Raw genomic sequence first — 22,816 nt, forward strand, 5'->3', positions numbered from 1 at the left:
TTTGTGACGGTAGACAAATTATTTCCTTCTCAGATGTTTTCTCTTTCTATCATAAAACGATGCCTGTAGGCTTCACTTTATACGCAACTGCTTGCTTAAGAACTGGAAAAATGCAATATATTTAAATCAAGCAGGTTGGACTTCATCGGTTTCTCCGAACCATTAAATTTTAAATGCAAAAATGGAGAGCTTTGCTTTCCGCATATTACACAGGACTAATGTTTGCTTTTATTTACTCTTTTCTTTCATTTTTTTTTTACGTATATTTCTGTATTTTCCTTTGAATTTACAAATACTTGGACTGCCAAATGAAGCTTAAAGAAATGGCGCAAAATACATAAAAAAGAACCACTGGGAGCAGTCATCATTCCTCTCCATTAGGTTATCTCTCTGCTGTTTAAGTTGCTGATTGTTATCGATTGGCTCAGGCAGCCTTTGTAAAGGCTGAGGGACAGGAAACTGGTTAGATAATAACGGCTGTCCCTCATCGAGATAGATCTCTGCTTCCATCAGGTAAACTTTTAAACTTTAAAGCTTTATATAGGTGAGAATTCACCTTTAACCGAGAACTTCTGTACGGTTTTTAACAGAACCGTAACTAGGTCTTTTGGCGCCTGGGGCAGGTTCAGAGGTCACCTCCGTTTCTGCTGGTGGAAGAAGGCACAGGACCATTGTGTGGCTCAAGCCCACCCTCACCTTGCTGCACTTTGGCAGGTGCCCAGCTCGCCTCCATGGAAGTTACGGCCGCAATCTTTAAGGAATTAAGCCCGTTTTATGCTCCGTTGATTAAAGTAGAGGTCTCACGTTTGGCACGTCTCCCTTATTTTCTCTCAATCGCCTGTTTTTTGTTGGGTTTTTTTTTCATTCCAGCAAATGACAACCTAAAGGAAGCTCATCTGTGCCATATTGACTATGTTCCTTTTTGTATTTGCTATCGGTCATAAACGTTGGGATTACCTGACTGATTGTTTTCCCTAAAAAGCCATAATGTAATCTCAAACCTAATACTCCAACAACCATCCACTAATTAAAACCGCAATTATATTTTTGCTCAAACAAAACGACTTAATAAACATTATCACAAACTGTTTACCCTTCCCAAAAAACAATTTATGCTCACTAATACAATTTCCCATTAAAACGGCTGCCAGGTAAATTAAAAACTCTTGAAATAGTAAGTAAGATGGAAATTAATTCAACAGTTTAATCTAGAGCTAATAACAGTTGCAAGCTCAAAAAAAGATTGCTACAGTGGGGAGTTAATTAACAGCTTATTCCCTATTTGATAAAAGTAATCCACTCTAATTCCAGTTTAATTTTACCTCGATGTAATATAAAACCACAAGCTGCTTCTGGTGCTAGTAATTATTAGCTTTGTTCTGTGGCCACTCCGACTATAAAGTCAGCAGTATCTCGGTAATAAGAACTGTTTGCTAGATCCTGGAATATAAACATTTAACTGATGCCGAGGTCGGTCGATAAGGATCGAGGTGGCCCCCGGGAAGCACCTGAGATGTTTCATTCCTCCAACTCTTTACCTTGGGTATTTGTGGCCCAACATGTCCTTGGCAGGGGGTGAAACACATCCTGGACCAAGGGTTTTGCCCCATATGTGTTTCGGTGGGCAGTCGCTGATGGGGACGCTGATGGTAATCTTTTGTCCCGTGTCTTTGGAGACTTTGTTCTTCCAGCTGACAATGTGGGACCTCAGGCTGGGCCAGTTCACGGCCAAAGTCCTGGGAAGTATTGGGCTTTGCTGCACATTGGGCATCAGCGCAACTCATGAAAGGTCTTGTGACTCTATCTTGTGGTTGCATTTTTTTGGAACCTAACGATTCCCTTGCCAGGAGCCCTGTTGAGATCAATGACATGTCTCCCAAAATTACAATTTGCCAAAGATTATCACTTTCTTGTTTTTTACACAGCCTCCCCGCAGAAGTGGTAGAAGTTAACACAGTAAGGGAATTTAAACATGGATGGGACAGGCATACTGCTCCCGAATCTAAGATGAAATCAGGGGCTGATTAAGGTGTGATTCTTCAAAGAGGAAGGAAGGGGCAGACTAGACTGGGAGAATGGGTCTGACCTGACGACAAGTCCTATTTTTCATTGAGCAGAAGCCTTGCTACTAAATAAGCAGATTATGGGTCCTTTTGGTGACTGAGACAAGCAGAACAAACAAACAAACAAAAAACACTAAATAAAGACCATAAGAATTTCTTTTTATTTGCTCTATAGATTCTACTCCCCTAAATACTGTTACTAAAGCCTGAAAAAAACATAGAACTATCACATTTCTGCTGATTCTATACACATCATTGTAATTTCTATGGCTGTAGAACACTGTGATACCCAGCAAGCATTCTGAGCTCCTAGAAAAGAGGGACATCGGGGGAAGAAAAGGGGATTTGGGTCCCAAAGAGGGGCTGTTACTCCTTAGACTGGACACTTGGGATGTATACAGGGTTCCATTGAGTTTTTCCATTGAGTGGACGTTTGGTGCAAAAAAAAGCCTTCCAAGCTCGATGAAAATCCTAGAGTTGAAGAATCAGTTGCAGAGCAGTTGCCTGTAGTGCTGGAGATAAAACTCTTAAAAAATAAATATTCATTTTCTTCCTCCTTTTGATATTTTTTTCTAATATGTGTAATTCTATAGATAAAGGGGTTTCTCAATAAAAGTTTCCAGGGGAAGTAATTTTTTTTTTTTTATCGGCGGGAGATGCGGGTAAATGTGTAATCAGAACACACGGTCACAGAGGTTGCATAAACAGATCCACTAAAAGACACCATTACCTGCAGTAAATCATACGGACTTTATTAAGGTCTGTCTGTGGCAATATAAATTACTTAATACAATGTGTGTTTAGGCAATCGTGCAATTTCCTTCTGCGTGCGCTCGGACCGACGGAGCAGATAAAATAAACAGCGTGCATCTCTTTAGCAATAGGGGAACGGATTGGTAAATACAATTAATGTAATCATAGGAGAATGCATTAACAGTACAAATACACTGTATATGTAAAATACTGTGGGGGCAGGGGCTCGTACTAAATCAACCTAATTGTAATAAAAATAATAATAATAAAAGCATAGAATTCGTTTTTTTCCTGCTGTAAAGGGTCTAATCAGAGCTTGGTCTCGTTTTAAATTCAGGAGCCGTATGTGTGTCCCATGCATTTTCAAATTCTCCTTACTGTATTAGCTTCTGCTGGAAGGCTGTTCCACTTATCTACTACCCTCTCAATGAGTGGGGCAGGGAGGGTCCCCAAAAAGGCACCTTGTGAAGCTAAGCTACAGAGCATTGTATGGAGGGCACAGGGAGGTTGCAATGGAGCTCTGTGTGGCATCTAATCTGGACAGTGTTAGAGTGATTGAGAGTTGGCACTGTCTTGCAAAAGTCAGGACTATTGGGAGCTATGAGATATCATTAAATCAGAACAGAATATTAAGGAGTCAGCTTCGAGCTGTGTGAGCCTCAGAAGTCTCAGGGACAAACCCTGATAGTTTACCTTGGTAAGTATGGAAGTAAATGTAGGAGGAGGTGGTGGGACCACAGACCTCCATCAGCATACCTGGGGACTCTCGGGGTTTTGCTCGGAGGCTCCGGGTGGAGCGCCGATTCTCTGGGTCTCCAGGTCACTGCAGGGAAACGAGGTCGCGAGAGCAGCGTTGGGGCCACGCCCCACTCCTGCCCACTTCCACTCCAAAAATTGGATGTGTCCCGCCCACTGACATAAGCGGGACCGCCCGCCCACATCCCGCTAGGGGGGCTCCGGGTAGCCATAGCGAGAACCCGAGTATGCTCCATCAGTCTCACAGACCTTTGGGCCGGTCAGTGGAGATCAGAAGATCTCCCCAAACGTCCGATGATCCCAACTGCCCGCAAAAGTGGGGCAATTCCCCCCAAAAAACACGGGCACTTACTTTATACGGGTGCCGTATAAACCAGCGCAGATGGCATATTTCAGATAGCAGTTTCTCCGAAGTCCGCCATTAGGGTACTCTGTGCTGTACGAGCACCGAGGGGGTTAATCGTTCCATCGAATCGTCAGCGGCGTGCCTCGTCTTTTTATGTCAAACCCTTAGATGTCACTGAAATATAATTTTCAGACACGATGTCAGAGATCACTTGGTTGAAATACCACTTTATGTAATCAGGAGGTGTGATAATGAATTTCTAGACTTGAATAGACATCTCCTTTACCGCGGAAGAAGAAAGCGAAGCCATTAATGGCCTTAAACTCCTCGCTAACTAATGAACATTTGTGTCTGAATACTTCTTCTTCTTCATTCCTTTCAAGCTCCGTGGAAAGGCATTGGCAGTTTTCTCATGAAACTTTTTTTTGTGTGTCAATAACATGAAAAAAAAAGAGAAGACACAAAGTCAATTGAGTGGTATTTATAGTCTAATGAGGCTAGCATTTTAAAAGCCAAATCACTTTAATTGCTCTGTGCTCGCCAACGGCTCATTTGCATAACTGTTTAAAGTCTTCTCTCTCCATCTCTTATCGCGGTTACGCAAATATCGTGTTTAGTGGATATTCATACTCCGCACGTCCATTGTACATATAGGGAGTAGAAAAAGAAATAATTTTAAAGGAGAAACAAATATTTTCTCCTTGAGCATAACCCCAGTGCTGTATACAGTAATAACCCCCAGCGCTGTATACCGTAATATCCCCCAGCACTGTATACAGTAATAACCCCCAGCACTGTATACACTAATAACCCCCAGCGCTGTATACAGTAATAACACCCAGCGCTGTATACAGTAATATCCCCCAGCGCTGTATACAGTAATATCCCCCAGCGCTGTATACAGTAATAACACCCAGCACTGTATACAGTAATAACCCCCAGCGCTGTATACCGTAATATCCCCCAGCACTGTATACAGTAATAACCCCCAGCACTGTATACACTAATAACCCCCAGCGCTGTATACAGTAATAACACCCAGCGCTGTATACAGTAATATCCCCCAGCACTGTATACAGTAATAACCCCAGTGCTGTATACAGTAATAACCCCCAATGCTGTATACAGTAATAACCCCCCCAGCACTATATACAGTAATAACCGCCAGCACCGCATAAAGTAATGTAGGCCGGGATATTGTCACCACACTGAGCTGATTCTTTATGGCAATTCTAATGAAGTCCTTATCTCCATAGAGTTCCGTCAGTCAGAGAGTCTGAATGGGTATTAAGACTGAGCAATTCTATTGTTTACTATAGGATGTATGATAAAGAGTCAGTGTCTACAAATAGCTTGTATGCAAAAGCCTGAAAATATATTCTGTGTAAAGTTGGGTTGACTATTATTATTATTATTATTATTACTATCCTGTGCTGACTTTCTGTCTACAGAAGACGCAGATATTCCATAAAAATACTAAGCATTTCCAAACCTGTATTATGTATTATTATGTATTTTTTATTATTATTCAATAATTATTTCCAGCCACAACCTGAAATAATGTCTGGAACGTCTTTCTCACTGTCGAATTTCTCACTTTGGCCCCGCTCTTGGTGACATCTGTTCCACCTGTTTGTCAAAGCTGGCTGAGCCAAAGTTAGTTGCCCTGCGCATGGGCGATTGAAGACAACTGTTCCGCTTTTTTAGCCTGTGTCCTCATGTCACATAATTTCTGTTTAAAATTAAGCTTTCCTGAAATATATGAATGAGGCAGCGGGGTTGCAGAGAGATAACACTTAGTCGTTTTTTTGTTGCTAACTTAATTCAATTGGAGGCCCATCAGAGGACAGTTCCTGGAACCAGCCATTTTTTTTTCCTTCCTATTCATCGGAATCGTCCGAATGAGATTTGAATGGACGTCACGTTGAAGATCTCCCAAGATTTCTTACGTCGCTCCACAGAACCCCGTGTCTGCTCCGCTGAACAATGGCCTTTTCTCTCATTAATGGTCATGTAAGGTCCATTGTATCGGAGAAGAAGGAAAAAAATAATATCTGGCTCCCGCGTTTGTTCTTTTAACCCAACAAAAATGTGCTCTTCCTGAAGAAGCACTTAACGTGATGGATCAAATTAGACTAAGTAGTAACATTGAAATAAAATCTAAGGGAGGACAAAATCTTCTCTGCCTCGTATTCTTTTCAGCGTGGTATGCGAGTGGGGTTTTTTTTTTGTGTTATTAACATATTCCCTTTTTACTTTTTTTTTTGTTTTTCTTGTCTAATGCTGTATTTATAACATCAATTTGTTTAATGCAGACATATTCAAGGCAACCAAAGCAAAGACATTTCCTGAATTATTTACGCTATAATGCAAAATACATAAATTTCCAAATAAACCAGTAGCCTTTTCAAGTGGTGGTAGCTCTGTAAATACGTTGTTGAACGTCATGCATACTTCCCAAGTGTCCCATTTAAAGCAGGTCAGTCCCCCCCCCTGTGCCTGACCTTCCGAGCTATATATGTGTAAGTACATAGAGAGGCAAACCATGATTTTTTCATTCTTTAATTGTGACCCTCAATGTATCTTGTGTTGTAAAAGTTAATATCTCAGAGATTTATATCTCATATTTCAGTTTTTTTTAAACTTATCTGTGATCTACAATACTATCTGTAACTTTAAATTAGATCACATTTATGCATCCCCCCCAACCATGATCCTTGCCTATATGTATCCAGACATTGTGTACCAGAAAAAAATAAATTGAATAATAAAAAATAATAAAAATAAATAAAATAATAATACATTTAAAAAATAATAGAAAATAAACAATTATATATATATATATTTTATTTTTTTTGTTTTGTTTATATGTGTGACTTGGTCCTAGAATTCTGCATTTTATAAATGTTTTTAGGAGGGCAGTCCTTCTTCCCTCACCTCTTCTACCGATGCCCCTCTTTTCTAGGAGCTCAGAATGTTTGCTGGGTATGAGGGCATCGCAGGGTTCTACAGCCCTAAAAGCTACAATAGCAAAAGTAGGAAAAGGGTTAGTACATTAAATTGTGGATGTAAAACATATTATTAATTAAATGCCTCATCCAGTTACATGAATAACTCTAAAAATGATGTAAAATGTCTCCGCAAGGCTCCCTTCCTCGCCGCATCACCTAAAAGTCACGGGTAAAATGTTGGAAAGAATGAGCCACCAGTGTCCCCCATTTTGCCTGTGCCTGACCTGTTCGTACTCAAACTTTTGGGGCTGTTCTAACACTTAAAGACAATAACTCAAAGTATGTGTTGTGTACAGTTGTGTGATCTCTCTAATATACTCTCGGTACCATTAATCGGGGCATATAACGTTCCGACCACTTGCATTGTATAAAGTTCTATGAAGAGAACCTTTTAATCAAAAAAGTATCTGTTTACTTAGAAAACTGTAGCAGCTACCAATGCCAGATGGCAAGATCCCTTGATGCCCCACAACAGCATATACTATAAAAAGCACATGTATTAATAATTTAATGATGATACTATAAATCTATCTGAAGACCAATCTAGCAGATGAGGCAGAACTTTATATTTTCATAATGGAGATTAAACTTCTGAAATGTTGCTGATTGTTATACTTTATGGTCCTCGAGAGTTTTGTTATGGAAAACACAGATTGCTTGAAATCTTTTGGCTCTACGAGGGAAGAGAGCCCAGGCTAGGAGTCTCCTGATGTTTATTAACATGAATGGGCATAAACATGTTACATTATATTGTCGCTTGATGTTGGGTGGAAGAGAAAGCTGATCGTTCTTAGTTGAGCAAATCCTACAATTAACGGATTCACTCAAAGCTGATTTATAAGCATTTATGTGTTTGCCCCGTTAGGGACGATAAGGTAAGGATAACATTTGCCAAGAAACCACCCACTTTAATTAAAAGTAGGCACTAATGTGAAATATAACGAACAGACCACATACTTCCCAAGTGTCCCTGTTTAGGATGAACAGTCTTCTTTGGGATCCAGTTGTGGTAACAGCCTATAATGTGTTTATAAATTAAATCCATTATACTTCTTCTAAATGCCTTTTTCAATTATATAAATTGTTACCAACAAGTCGCGAAGTCCCATTAAAAGTATTGGTAAAGGTCCACCTCGTAACCATTACTGCAACCATGAAAAGCTGGGAGGTTTGAGTCCTTTTAGCTATAAGGATCGTTCACCTGACCGAATGAACTATGCATTATACAGGGGCATCTCAGCTCTTTTGGAAGGGATTTGGAAGGGAAACTCACCTGAAAAGACCCACTCAAGTAAATATATCTCTCTATAAGAGGGAACCAGTATCACTCAAACATCATAAGCAGGGCCACCATCTGAAATTTTGGGACCCAGTATCAACTTCGAGGCATTTTTTCTGTAGCTTCTGATGGCCAAAAGAAAATTTCCCAGTGTTTTAAGTAAAGAGTCGACTTGCACACGTCTGCTACTACTGAAAGGGTTAATAAGACCCCAAAACCGGTGCAGGTCCTCTTGGCTGGTGTCTAGGCTTCCTGGTCCGCCATTACTCAATGAGTCCACTGGAGAGATAAACGATCACCAGTACATCATGGAGGTATTCCCCATAGGGATATTATGGTTACCCCGTGCCATAAGGCTTTTTGAGGTGGAGCGGCGGCGGCTGTTCAGGTCGGCCATAAGGGCAGCTGGGGCGATGCCCTGGGTCAGGCATAGAGTAGCGCCCAGCCTAAATACATCACCGGTTAAATAGGCGGTTTAAGATCTGTAAGGACGGAAATGCAATCCTCTAACGGGATCGGGACCTTTCTTTACAAGCAGCTCCATTAACATTTCCTTTCACACGTCGGCCCCCAAGAGTTATAGATTTATCACTCCAGGAATGTTTTATTTTTTTTTTATTTTTGTGCCGCATGAAATATGTGAACATTTAGCTTGTTAATGATTGTATTGTTTTGGGAAGAATTACTGCATTCTTTAAAAAGGTTGCTTTTCATTCACTGATTGCCGAGCCCGTTGCCAACTTTAAATTAATGTTGATGAATGCTTCGGAGAACGTTGCAGACTTGTTCGGCTTTGGATATTACCAGTCAGGCCTTGTTTTGCCACGGCTATCAATAACATTTATTAAAATGCCAACAAAGAGCTGTATTTGGGCCACTGTACAAAATATGGTTTTAGTGGAAATGAAAACTGACCAAAGCCGTTAGACGTGGAGGATAATGGTCATATATGTGTATTCTATATAAACGGCATGTATAGTGGGATATCTTTTAACCCCTTAAGGACAATGGGCGGTCCCTAAACCCATTGAAAACAATGCATTTTGAGCCCGTACATGTACAGGCTTTGTCATTAAGGGGTTAAGGATCATTGGGAACTGGGATACGGCCTCCGTCTGTGACAGAATGGTCGAGCCCTGACCTCTCTCTGCCGGTTTTTGCCCGTTACAGGTGTCCGGACCCCACAAGATAGCCATCCCTGCATCCTCTGACCCTTATAGCTTCCATATAAATGGATCGGGTTGAAATTGAGTGATTTTCGAAAGGTTTAGTAAATTTGTTTTGTGGCGGGAAATCAAAATCAGAAACAAAATTAAATCTCTGATATGAAGGGTGCCTGTGAGGTCCAAACTTGTTTCAGATTTTTTTTTTCTCCCCGCAAATTTTATTATTTTAAAATACAGACAGAAAACATTACAGACAAAAAAAAAAAAGATAGAAGCAGGGTATTGTTTATAATTATAAGTCTTTCATAGAAATCCGTGGATTGATTATCTTTAGTTACTTATCGATAATCAATTATCATTTAATCTGTTGAGCCAATTCGTAAAATTCTGATATTTACGGTTGGATAAATTTGTTAACCAGCCCAATTCTTTCTCTGTATTTATTTGATAAAGTCATGAATCGTAACGAGCCAGTTAAATAAAAACGCATATTCTATCTGCAAGATGAAAAGTAGGCAAAAACTGATAGTTTGTTACAGCAGAAACCTCGCGATTTCCCCGCTTTAACTCCGTCAAGAAATCGGGCAGAAACTAGGACGTAACGAACGATTCTCCTGAAACTAACCGCCACGTCTCTCGTGATTGAAGCGACCGTGGAAACCCTCTGCAGAAACTTGACTTTCAGATTTTTCACCCACTTTTTATTAAGATCAACTTCATCAGACACACGATAAGCTTGCCTAATTTTCACCAAGCGGCCCGAGAACCTAATATCCTTACGTTATTTTCTGAGTGTTGTCTACTGAAGGCAGTTTGCCTTCGGAATATTTTTTTTTTTCCTTTGTATGTAAGACGCAGCTGAGTGAAGGCATAATAAACTATCCACAATTTAACTAATTTCTGCAGCGTTTGTACAGATTACTGTCACGGTTGATTTGCTTGTGCAAGCAGCTAAAGCCATTTAATTTACTCTAAGCTTTCTAAAACAAACGTACACAGTAACGCGGGGTGTTTGATATAGATATTAGGAGTTTTAGTGGATACATTTGTATTTACAACCAGCGTCGCGCCGCCTAATCGATCACGCTAAAAGAATTGCCCCTGGTCGGGGGAACTGCCCCAACGCAGCCGCCTGCTAAACATTGTCTCTAAACCCAAATCCCAAGCATTCTGCTCCGTTTTTAGGGTATTTTAAGCTATTAAAACCTGTAAACTGAAGCCAATTCATTTTAGTCATGATATCACGTACAACCGGAGTATTAAATAAAAAAAAAACAAAAAAAAAAACCCCTAAACAATGCCAAATGGATTTGGCGGAGATCAAAAGCCAAATCTATTTCTCGCTTTCATCTCCAGTGTTCCATTTCCGAGGAGTGTGACCTTAGTCAAACATCTATTAAAGTTCGCTTTTTGATCTTAACCTTTCATTTTTTTGGAAGAAAAACCAAAGAGATGGGGAAGGGGGCAATCTTTAAAAAAAATTTCCGATAGACAATCATTCCATTGTGCTTTGTACATAACACAGGCTGGTGAGTAAATAGGGTTCCTTAACAAATGTTGTTGGGGGGGAAAGCATTCTTTGTGACAAGGAAGCGAGACCGTTCAGGGGCCCACGAGACAAAGACCCCTTTATCTACGCATTGCCTTGTTTTCTAATCTTTATTACTTGTTAATTGGACTATTTACATAGGAGGATTCTAATTGCTACGTTGAAAAGTGATCAAGTAGAAGTGATCAAGTATTGCTATGGTGATAGGACCACGTTAATTCCTTCTCTCAAATGAGGTGGGTCAAAAGGATCGGGCCGCCTCAGCTTTTCTGATCCCTGTTTACATGCAGAGATCAGACAGTGTGATGTCACAGGTGCCCCCCCCCCGAAATAAATAATAACTCGTAATAAAATAAAAAAAGGGTAGGTGAGTGTCAGGAACCACTTTTTTGCTGCCTGAACCATGGCTTTTTCATACCTGTGCCATTTACATCTGCTACCACTAGTGGCCACCCTCCGCCCTCTGGAGCACTCAGAACTCAGGTGTGCCTTGTTACCTGGGTTGAGCCCTAGTCTACATCCAGCTGGGCCTTATTACCTGGATTACCCTGCCTTTATGAACCTGCCCTGCCCTTCAGTCAGGGCCTTTGTATTGAAGTCTATGGACCTTCCTGCTGTGGCTCTGCACCTGTGCTGTTCCTGGTTCCCTGCTACTGTGTCCTTCCAAGTGGACTCCCTGCTACTGTGTCCTTCCAAGTGGACTCCCTGCTACTGTGTCCTTCCAAGTGGACTCCCTGCTACTGTGTCCTTCCAAGTGGACTCCCTGCTACTGTGTCCTTCCAAGTGGACTCCCTGCTACTGTGTCCTTCCAAGTGGACTCCCTGCTACTGTGTCCTTCCAAGTGGACTCCCTGCTACTGTGTCCTTCCAAGCGGGCTGTGTGCCTTTCGTACCCTTCCAAGCGGGCTGTGTGCCTTTCGTACCCTTCCAAGCGGGCTGTGTGCCTTTCGTACCCTTCCAAGCGGGCTGTGTGCCTTTCGTACCCTTCCAAGCGGGCTGTGTGCCTTTCGTACCCTTCCAAGCGGGCTGTGTGCCTTTCGTACCCTTCCAAGCGGGCTGTGTGCCTTTTGTACCCTTCCAAGCGGGCTGTGTGCCTTTTGTGCCCTTCCAAGCGGGCTCTCTGTCTGTCGTGCCCTTCCAAGCGGGCTCCCTGCCAAAAGACTTATTACCTGTATTTTATTTTGCCATACGTCCGGTTACTTGCTTAGACTATTACCCTTATTTGCTGGTTCTGTTATATACATAAAATACACTGCATTACCTGGATTTCTGTTGGTAGTGTCTTTGTTTGCATAATCATGCACCCTGGGTTACATACTGAACCCCAAGTATCCCCTGCGCATGGGCTCCTACCCGACCGGATCACCCGAGTCCTGACAGAATACAAAGGCCATTACAAGGAGTCTGCGGGGTTACTTTCAGTCATCAAAGTGATAGGAGAATGCTTGCTTGAACTGTGCAAATCATTAATGCAAATCTGGGACTCCAACTCCAATCACTCTCATGATGACCATTCACCTACACCTGCTAAAGCACCTGAGAAATCCAACGAGCGTGTTACCAGTATTAAAAAGGAATCTCCTAGGAAATCTAGGAAACGTGAACCCCTTACCACAACCGAATTACAACAAAGGCGTGATGAGGAATCTTGCTTTTACTGTGGCAAAAAGGGACACTGGATCACCCAATGTCCTCTGAAACCTCCCAAACCCTCTGTACCGGTTGAACAGTCTACGTCACAAGCACAGAGCTCTCCTAAAAGGGGAAGTAGCTTTATTCCCCAGGACAGTGAACCCATGGAGTATATACCAACCCCTGTGATTCCTAATGCTTATCAAACTCCAGTGGATGTCCAGCTGAAGCCTGATGATTGTTTTGTGATGGAATGCAGCGTCTGTGATCCTATAGTCTGTAGCAGTGTGGGTTGCTCCCATATGGATAAACTTCCTATTGCTTTCTGTTCAGCCGTGATTGCAACTCCTATCACTGCTACCTCAGCAAAGTGTGATACACCAGAGACTACCATAGCCCCTAATATCTCCTCTGGACTGGTAACAAAGATGCATGACCCTATTCCATCTCTGGGTAAGAAGGGGCCTTCCATCAATGCTTCCCATACTGAACTGCCCTCAGTGGTGCCCTGGGTACAGGGCAGCTATGTGACCCCTGGTACATGGACAGAGAAAGCACTGAACCATACCTTCTCCTCAACTTCAGCATCCAGTCCTACTTTGACCTACAATTGCACCACAGATAACCTCTCCTTTGATTGTGTTATTACCCCTAATGGCAATATAATCCGAAAGGAAGACCTGGAGATCTGTGAACAAGCTTTACCGAAAAAGAAAAAGAAGAAAAAGAAATCACATTAAGTACACCCTTCTGCTCAGTTTATTAAAGTTGTACAGGTTTTGTTTAGACTGTTCGCGTTCTGTGACCGCTCCTTAGGGAGGGGGTACTGTCAGGAACCACTTTTTTGCTGCCTGAACCATGGCTTTTTCATACCTGTGCCATTTACATCTGCTACCACTAGTGGCCACCCTCCGCCCTCTGGAGCACTCAGAACTCAGGTGTGCCTTGTTACCTGGGTTGAGCCCTAGTCTACATCCAGCTGGGCCTTATTACCTGGATTACCCTGCCTTTATGAACCTGCCCTGCCCTTCAGTCAGGGCCTTTGTATTGAAGTCTATGGACCTTCCTGCTGTGGCTCTGCACCTGTGCTGTTCCTGGTTCCCTGCTACTGTGTCCTTCCAAGTGGACTCCCTGCTACTGTGTCCTTCCAAGTGGACTCCCTGCTACTGTGTCCTTCCAAGTGGACTCCCTGCTACTGTGTCCTTCCAAGTGGACTCCCTGCTACTGTGTCCTTCCAAGTGGACTCCCTGCTACTGTGTCCTTCCAAGTGGACTCCCTGCTACTGTGTCCTTCCAAGTGGACTCCCTGCTACTGTGTCCTTCCAAGTGGACTCCCTGCTACTGTGTCCTTCCAAGTGGACTCCCTGCTACTGTGTCCTTCCAAGCGGGCTGTGTGCCTTTCGTACCCTTCCAAGCGGGCTGTGTGCCTTTCGTACCCTTCCAAGCGGGCTGTGTGCCTTTCGTACCCTTCCAAGCGGGCTGTGTGCCTTTCGTACCCTTCCAAGCGGGCTGTGTGCCTTTCGTACCCTTCCAAGCGGGCTGTGTGCCTTTTGTACCCTTCCAAGCGGGCTGTGTGCCTTTTGTACCCTTCCAAGCGGGCTGTGTGCCTTTTGTGCCCTTCCAAGCGGGCTCTCTGTCTGTCGTGCCCTTCCAAGCGGGCTCCCTGCCAAAAGACTTATTACCTGTATTTTATTTTGCCATACGTCCGGTTACTTGCTTAGACTATTACCCTTATTTGCTGGTTCTGTTATATACATAAAATACACTGCATTACCTGGATTTCTGTTGGTAGTGTCTTTGTTTGCATAATCATGCACCCTGGGTTACATACTGAACCCCAAGTATCCCCTGCGCATGGGCTCCTACCCGACCGGATCACCCGAGTCCTGACAGTGAGCTTATGTGGATTGCAGCTCCTGTGAGCCTAAGCCAGAATGAAGATGACGGGCATGTGAGCTGTTGTACAGCGTTACAGAATATGATGGTGCTATATAAATAATAATCATAATAACCCACAAAGCTTTGAGTACATAAATCCTTCATCTAAATTTTTATTTACGGCAAAATGAATGTCACTTCTCATGTGTGCTTTGCGTGCAATCTACATGTATGTGCAACCACATACATTGGATAAATCCACTGAAGGCCGAAGCATTTCTGGAAAATTGCTGAGTTTTTGTTAATTCTGGCATGTAAATAACGGGGAAAATTACTTCACTACCATTTTATATATGTTTTTCTTGAATAGCTTACGATTTCTATAGATAAAATGTTAGCGGTTTATAAGGTTGTCGCCTAAATCTAACTATATAGCAAAATTATGGAACCATGAACAATGTGTCCTGAGACACAGAAAGTTAAAATGTTGCACCGAAAAAGTTTTTATAAGACACCCAATGTTTTTTGATGGGCATTCGACTGAATGCTCTAACTGCGCCGTAAAGCCCACCAACCTTTAGAACGAACCCCTCAAGCTGGGGGTCTATGTAACAATGAGTTACTTCTTAAATATCTCACACGACTCCAGACCAGGAGAATCTGCCCATTCACCCAGAAATTGGGGTAAGAACTGTGGGGCTCAGGGTCAAACCCTGACATAACCCAGATGAAGGTCACGCAGAACATAAAGAAACCCTTAAACTCAGGACAAAAATCTGATTTAAATAACACAAATTTAACGTGACATCACCGAAAGGTATTCACAGGGACGTTATCCTGTAATATCCAATATTTCTGTGTTTCCAGATGTCTCGTCATCTTTGTTTAGAGCTTCGCTTGTGGCCCACAGCGGCCCCGGATACGAATACCCGACTTTCGGAGTCTTCTCTCCCCGCTCTCTTGCATTGAATCAGCGTTTCCACCCAGGCCGCGTTTCAATTATTTTAATTCTGATTATTATTAGTCGCAATGTGTTGACTGTTAATGTAATTAAGGGCTTTGTTTTAATATTGAAACATGCATCAGTTCAGCGACTCAACATTTCATTTCATTCGTTTAATTAATTGCAAACCTCCGAATGTGAGCGCTAAACGCTCTCTCCTTTTGTTAATTTAGCTGTTCACAGTTTTGACGTGAAATGCTTCCGAAGCAACGCGAAGCGACAAGGCCAGTCTGATCGGATTAGATAAAATACGGAATAATTTCATTTTTTTTTGTTCTTTTCTTTCGGGAAGCTATCGGGAGTAAGTAAAATGTGGAAATCGCTTGCGACGTGGGCAAAATTCAGCAGAAATAAAATATTTTTTAAATATTTTGTGCGTTCGGCGTTTCGGAAATTCTCTCCACGATGAGGCCATGATTGTAATTATTTGAGATTTGCGGATCATTCTCCAGTTGGTGTTGGTGCTTGAATACAGGTGTCCTCATTTAGAATATCCGTACCTCCTGACAATAGTTTTTGGAATCGTTTGGTCGCCATAATTTCCGAGTTACAATCTAATCTTTGTGATACGTGTCTATAAAAGGCTAATGTTTTGGTCATTTTTATTGGTATTTTCTTTTGCATAATTCAGTATCTTGTTTAAAAGGAGCACAGAAATAGGACCAAGAGACCTCAAGATGCAAGGAGCGTTCCATTAACTATTGTCAGCACATTCAGAAAGTTCCTATTTATTGTTGGATGGATTACGAAAACGTAGCGCTTCAAATCTCTTCTTTCTTTGCAGGTCTCACAGCGGCAGCGATGGCCGAAGCCATGAAACTGCAGAAGATGAAACTCATGGCAATAAATAGCCTACACGGCAACGGAAGTCAGAACGGGACGGAATCGGAGAACGAAGAACTCAACTCCAACGCAGGTAAAGGGTTTCATTCCCTAAGTGTATTCTCGAGGACACCTCAACGGTCATGGTAGATTAATGGCGGATCTCCTGGCTTCGAGAACACTTATGACAGCTGATACCGGGGCTTTTAGCTTGTAATTGTTATTCTGTTAGAAATGTTGCTTTTCTGTATATATCCCCCCCCCCCCCGAGTTACGTTTTTGTCGGATTGCCGTCATCTATCCCCCCCTCCATTCTATTTAATTTATTAATGCTGGTTTCCAAGCTATGTTAGTGACATTTAGAGGAATGACATCTGATAGAGAGCATCAGGTTTGGATTTGGAATGTAACTTTTAGAAATGGTTACGTTATATCCACAGATTCATTTTTCTTTCGGGTGCAGTTTAAAGGGACAGTCGTGCCATTTATTGTTATTTTTCCCCCTCAAAGATTAGTAAAGCAAACAACATTTTCAGTGCAAAGCTGCCCTTGCACGTTTATACAGTTGCTAGGCACATGTATACCTAGAGGTAAGCTTCTCGACCATAGCTGGGGACTTTTTGGCCAGTTTTGGCTACCCGGAGAGCTCCATTTTCTGCCGATTTGGATTTGCGAAGGAGCCGGGATAGCCAGGCATACGGGGTGGAGAATAGAAAGAAAGTGGGTGGTAAGTGGGCACGGGCAAAATCTACTCCATGGCCCATAAAATAAAAAAACTGACCAGTAGACCCAGGGAAGTCCGGCTTCACCCAGAGACTCCAGGTCAAACCCATCAATTCACAGATATGTTTTGGGTTTTAATGTTTCTCCAACGTGCTTGTGCTTTGTTCACCAATGCACCTACTGCTCCACCACTCACGTTCACACTCACTGTCTCCTACTCCACCATTCACCTTTCATTTCCAAGTCTCATGACTATTACCTGCCTTCAGTTTTGGAATCTTAGTCCAATATCTACCTTCTCTCCTTCACTATCCACCCTTAATTCCATTTTTCCGTCCGTACCCGCCCTTTCCGTTTTTCCAGCGTCTGCCATATTTTTTCGAACCATTTCACACCGAAGTAATTCACCATGCAGGTAATGGACGCTATTCGACATAATTTGATATATTACAGCACCATCTGTCACCTGTATAAAAGATATATGTAGCTTTATCTACGCGGCACCTGTTTCGCTACAGAATTGTCACTGTGCGCAGCGGTTATTGTAAGAAATAAGGTTTTTTTTTCCCTATTCTTCAAGGCCATTGCTCTGCTAATTTATTATGCAAAGAAGCTACCGGCGGAGGCTGATTGAGTCATCCTGCAGTCGGGTTTTAATACCGTTTCTTTGAAATTCCATACCATATGGTTTGACCAAAAGAAGCAATCTTTTTTAGTTGTCTAATTCAAGGATGTTTTATGCCACAGCAGGCACTTATGTTGCTTTCCTTGGAAATAGAATTTACATTAAGTCAGGTATTTTTGTCCTGTTTCTGAGCCGCCGATCAATCAATTTGTATTGATTCAGGGGCTCTTATACTCGCATATCACGTGGTGCCCCGTGGATATTATACCAGATATTAGCAGCCCAAATATAACATTCTGTAATATAAAAAAAAAAGAGAGTTTTAAACAGGCAGCATAATCGTGTAACAAACTTATATTAATGGGGAAATGTCGTGTCTGACATAAAAATCAAAATTAAATCCATCACCCGAAACCATTGATTATTATTTTTAATTTATATTTTACAGTTCTGACATAGTGGGGGTATTTTGCACGTTGAATTTGATGGCAGATATGACCCATTTAACCACCCTTGTTTTCTTGATGTAAATACTCGGCCATGTTGGGGACCCTGATGGTCTTGGTTGGGCACGACCGCCTAATTCTCCAAAATCATAGAAAGCAAAAATCTGTAAAAAAAAGGTCACACTGCAAAATTATTCTAATTCCTATATATGCTTCCTTTATCACAAGGTTAACCTGTAAAAAAAGCTTTACTGTCCCTTTAACTTCCTTTAAGGATCGGGTTGAGTAGACCATGAATGTCCACCACGTAGCCATCTCTCTTTGGTGCTGTGGGTTTGCTGATCATGAGATATAACGCATGGTTTGCCTTAAACTGCATTTTTCTGAATACGTTAACTTGTCCTAAGAAGACATATCCCTAGGTAAAGTGTAGGTTACTTATATGAATATCAATAGCCAAAACATGGCTGTGTCTGATGTTAGGGACAGGAAGGGTTAAGACGGCTCCTTCCTCATTGTAACCATCTACATATATTTATCTTTGGTATGAGTCAGTACCAGTCTTGGGGTTCTCTGGCGCCCCCTAACTGCTTGAGTTTCTGAACTAGGGTAATAAAAAATGGCGCCCCCTATCTGCTGAGCGCACCAGGCAGCAACCTACCTACCTACCCGTAACGGTAGGGCCAGTCCTGGTAGAAATTATTTTCCAACTGGAGGTATTTCAGCTACAGTATTCCTTTAATCGTCTGTTTTCGGCTCAGAGTTTGTACGGATAGAAGCGGCGGCCGTGCCGTAAATCACTTCCCGCGTAAAGATTTAAGCCTGTTTATTGTAGGGTATTTATTTCCGAGCAATAATAGGAAAACAAGCTTATAAGTCAGCCCATAACAACGTTGACATTTGCTTGAGGCTACTGTTTGATTTGACCTATTCCGTTAACGTCTCAATGGCTCCCACGAGTTCCGTGCAGGAAGCAGAGATTCAAATGGCTCGTATTATAATTATTATTATTATTTGACTTCATGCTTGCAAACAAAGGAAATCAAAGATACGAGGAACGAAAAACATATCGAATGAAACCTACTGTATCTTTGATTCGGGGAGGTTGTGTTTAATAGCAAAAGATAATGGCTGAAACATGACTCCGCATCAAGATTTCAGCATGAAAAACAACTCGTTCGTGTTTCATTTAGGGCTCGGAATGAGAAATTCTGTGTTTTATTGTTTTAGGAAATTAGTCGATGTACTATTGCTCTCCGAGCTTTATAATTCATCACAAAAGGTTATGGCTGCGGAGAGTTTGTGGGAAATAAATGCCTGAATGATTATAATTGTAGCTGTCAAATCAGAAGTCTACGGCGGCGTGAATTTCATAACTTAATACCGTAATACAGCTCGCGGACGCTTGTTTTCTGGGAATGATATGCAGACCCTTTCATAACGTGGGGGACATTGTTAAGGAGGATGAAACACAATGGCTCAGATACAAGTATCGAACGGCAGGCAGTACAATGAGAGCCTCTGGATATAAAACAAAAACAGAATACGTAGGAGAATAATACGTCTGGGAAAAACGTTTATTAAACGAAGAAAGATGTTTTATAAAGGAGATTAATAAAGCTCCAAATCTGTCTGGTTCTATAGAAAGTGGTAATGTTTTAACGTGGATATTGATTTCGAGGACTAGGCATCGTATACATGCATAGTTCTAGCTGGCTTTGGTTAGGCCGTGCATGGTGGCCGTGCTAGCCACGGGTGGGGTAGGGCTAGTCCAAGAGAGGCTTTAGTGGATGGGAAGTGGTCATGACCGCATTATGGAGAAAGAAGAAACTGACCTGGAGAGTTCCCAGGTATGTGTTTGGGACTAATGTTCATTATGTGAGATCCCCATATATTAACCCTTTACTAGTCCACCACAGAGATTCTGCTGTAGTGACACAGTGGTGATGGCAACTAAATGGTTATAAGAATGGTCAGGAGGCAAAGATATTCTGTATTCTGGGAGGGATTCCGGCTACGATAGAGAAGAGAGAATGTTATTTGGCTAATTCTGAACATGGAGGACTCTGAGAATCTGCCTATTCACCACGAAACCCAGAATTTGGGGTAAAAGCCCTGAGAATTCCCAGCCCTGTTAAGAACACGTGGCTCTTTGCCATGCACATGAGCTTCCCAGAGCGGGCTACTCGGAGTTCTCCCTCTTCTGGGTCCGATGCTTCCTATAGCGGTGTGAGGCTAGCCCTAGAGTGTCTTTTAAGGGAGGGGATGTGGGCAGGGCTTGGGGAAAATGGGCAGGGAGTGGGTGTGGCAACGGGTTCCCCTGCTTACAGAAAGAAGAAGCTGACCCAGAGACCCGGGATAGCAGGGATTAGCCTGGAGACTCCAGAGTAAACCTTTGCTTTTCTGATGTAAACCCACTCATTTTCCACAACCTTTCCATATAATTATATTTTTCTCAGTTTTAAAATGTAATTTTTGGGGGGGCATCCCCTAGATAGGTGGGAAAGTGACCTTAACCTCCTACTCCTACATCTCGACAAGTGACCTTGTCTATTCCTTGATCGTTTGCTGCACTTTTCCCCGCTTTCTTTAAGAGTATGCATGTGAGACATTATTCCCCTTTTCCATTTAACTTACCCAATAAGTGTATAGAAATCTTCCCAGGGTACGTATAAATAAATCACCGAAGTTGTTAACATTTTAGAAATAAATGCTTTGCAACTGATTGCTTTTTAGAGAAAACTCTTTCAGTTCAGACAGTAAATTATTTGGCCTTTCTGTTTAGATCATTACAATTAAGTTAACTGAGATGGGTTAATTTGCATTTTTATGTCTAAACTCAATCAACTGAAGGTATCTGAACCAGCTTTTCAAACCTCCCCATTAGTAAAATTTCTCCAGTACAATTGGACAGATAAGTAGCAGCGACAGTAGAAGAAGATTATTGGCGGGGGTTTGCGGACGAAGATGATGAAGAATGTTGCAGTTTATCAATGTTGAAGAAGCTTACGCTCACAGTGGGGACGGATGTCTAGATGTTCTTTTTTATGTGATTGTTTTCTCTTCGAGATGAAACGTTATTTTAGGACCACCAAAAAGTGTGTACGAGCAAAAGAACTGACGTGAATGGGAAAAAAATATTTTTTTTACCAAGTTTTAAGCTGGACATTGTTCTAGTGAAATTTCCAGCACGTTTCTATCGGTCTGCCGGCGAGCGCGGTGGCGCACAATAGTGTTTGTGATTCCAGAACGCAGCCTGCGTTTTGGTATGGCCCATGCACGGACAGCCCACCAGCCATAGGAGAAAGGAGGTCGGTGGAAGTCTCGTCACCACGTATTGTGGGCAAGCACATTAATGACATCATGTGCCCTGCAGTGTCCAGGTAAAGCAGGCCTGGGCTGGCCAACTGGCACACTTGGAAAAGGTGGGGCTGATGGCCGACATAGCCCCTTACTCACCTGAATTAACGGCCGCATGTCCTTTTTTCCCTTTGTGGACGCTCCTCTCTAAATGTTTGATGGACATCATCTCAACCTGTTGAGACGGATGCCGACAACCTGCTGACCTCCTGCTACATTCCGACTTCCACCACCAGCGTTCTACTGAAGGCAACGTCAATTTTCATTTCGACAACAACAGCAGCAGCAGCAGGGAAACAGTTACCCAACCTTTGGTCTAAATATTTTCCGATCTGGTTGTTTACCTGTTTATATGCAAACACTTGTGTTCTGCTCGGCGCGTCTGCTGCCTTATTAGCTGCGTGGGGTGCGGAGCACTGTCTGAAGTCTTTGCCAGTTCTTGCGGCGGGGATGTTGGCAGGATTCGTGCTCTCAGAACCAAAGTGGAGTACCGTGAAGACGCGCACCTGCTCTCTGCTTGTCCTCAGATTAGTAGCTGCAGTTTCTGCAGCTGATCGATGCTTTGCCAAGCAAATGTGTCTGCAGACTCGGCATTGTGTCCTTTAAACACTCTAGGGTTGTTTGTATCAGATTGCTAACACGAGGCTTAGTACTTAATTGTAGTTGGGATGCCCACCATATTGTGCTATTAACCCTCTAAGTGCTGGAGGGGCATGCAGCGCCTCAAATGTTTAAAATGAACACCTAGTCCTCGGAAAAAATATATAAATATTGACACAATCGTGCCTAGTCTTGTCTTTCAGGGTTAAGTAAAGCAAGCACTGCTTACTTCACGGATACTCATCTCACTAACCCACTTAGGATAGCCACTTGATCAATGATAAACTAATTCTAGGACCTAACCGAGTTATAATCACCAAAACGCACCATAAACATTCTCACAGTTATAAAAATAGTGGATTAAAATGTATAAACTGTCTTTCCGTCACATGTTCATTTAGATCTGGTGTTTAACCTTATTTCCGACAGTTTAAAAATAGCTCTTTTATGTACGTCGAAAAAAAGCAGCAATAAAAACTTAAGTTATTAAGGGGAAAATGGAAAATGTTCTTTTATTTTAATTACATTTTTAAACAGATCTTGATGCATGGAAAAGATTTATTGATAAAGCTACAGCACATCAAATATTTATAAATCTCAATCAATATTTTCAATTTAACATTGACCTGTCAAGTGATTTTGGGCATGATCCAGAATATCGAGAGCTAAGAGAAACTGACATAAATGTTATGTGAATAGCAAGAACTTCGGCGTGTTTTGAAAGCCGCGGCCTATGGCCTTGCTATAAGTAATAAAAATTAAGAAGGTTTGTCACTGATTTTCCTCCTTTTAAAAAAAATAAAAAA

The 22,816-nt window shown here is 42.1% G+C and overlaps 1 protein-coding gene across 1 annotated transcript in view; it reads left to right on the top strand.

Annotated features, from left to right (window-relative positions):
• LOC149281985 (dachshund homolog 2-like) overlaps positions 1 to 22,816 on the top strand; it is a 197,791-nt gene that overhangs the window by 119,737 nt on the left and 55,238 nt on the right. The window contains exon 3 of the mRNA XM_089498743.1: positions 16,219 to 16,350. Within this exon, the coding sequence (XP_089354869.1) occupies positions 16,219 to 16,350 (132 nt within the window). The remainder of the gene's footprint in view (positions 1 to 16,218; positions 16,351 to 22,816) is intronic.

This window comes from Sceloporus occidentalis, unplaced genomic scaffold (assembly GCF_023333645.1).
Source record: "Sceloporus occidentalis isolate IW3139 unplaced genomic scaffold, rSceOcc1.0.p SCAF_125, whole genome shotgun sequence".
In the NCBI taxonomy this organism is placed as follows: Eukaryota; Metazoa; Chordata; class Lepidosauria; order Squamata; family Phrynosomatidae; genus Sceloporus; species Sceloporus occidentalis.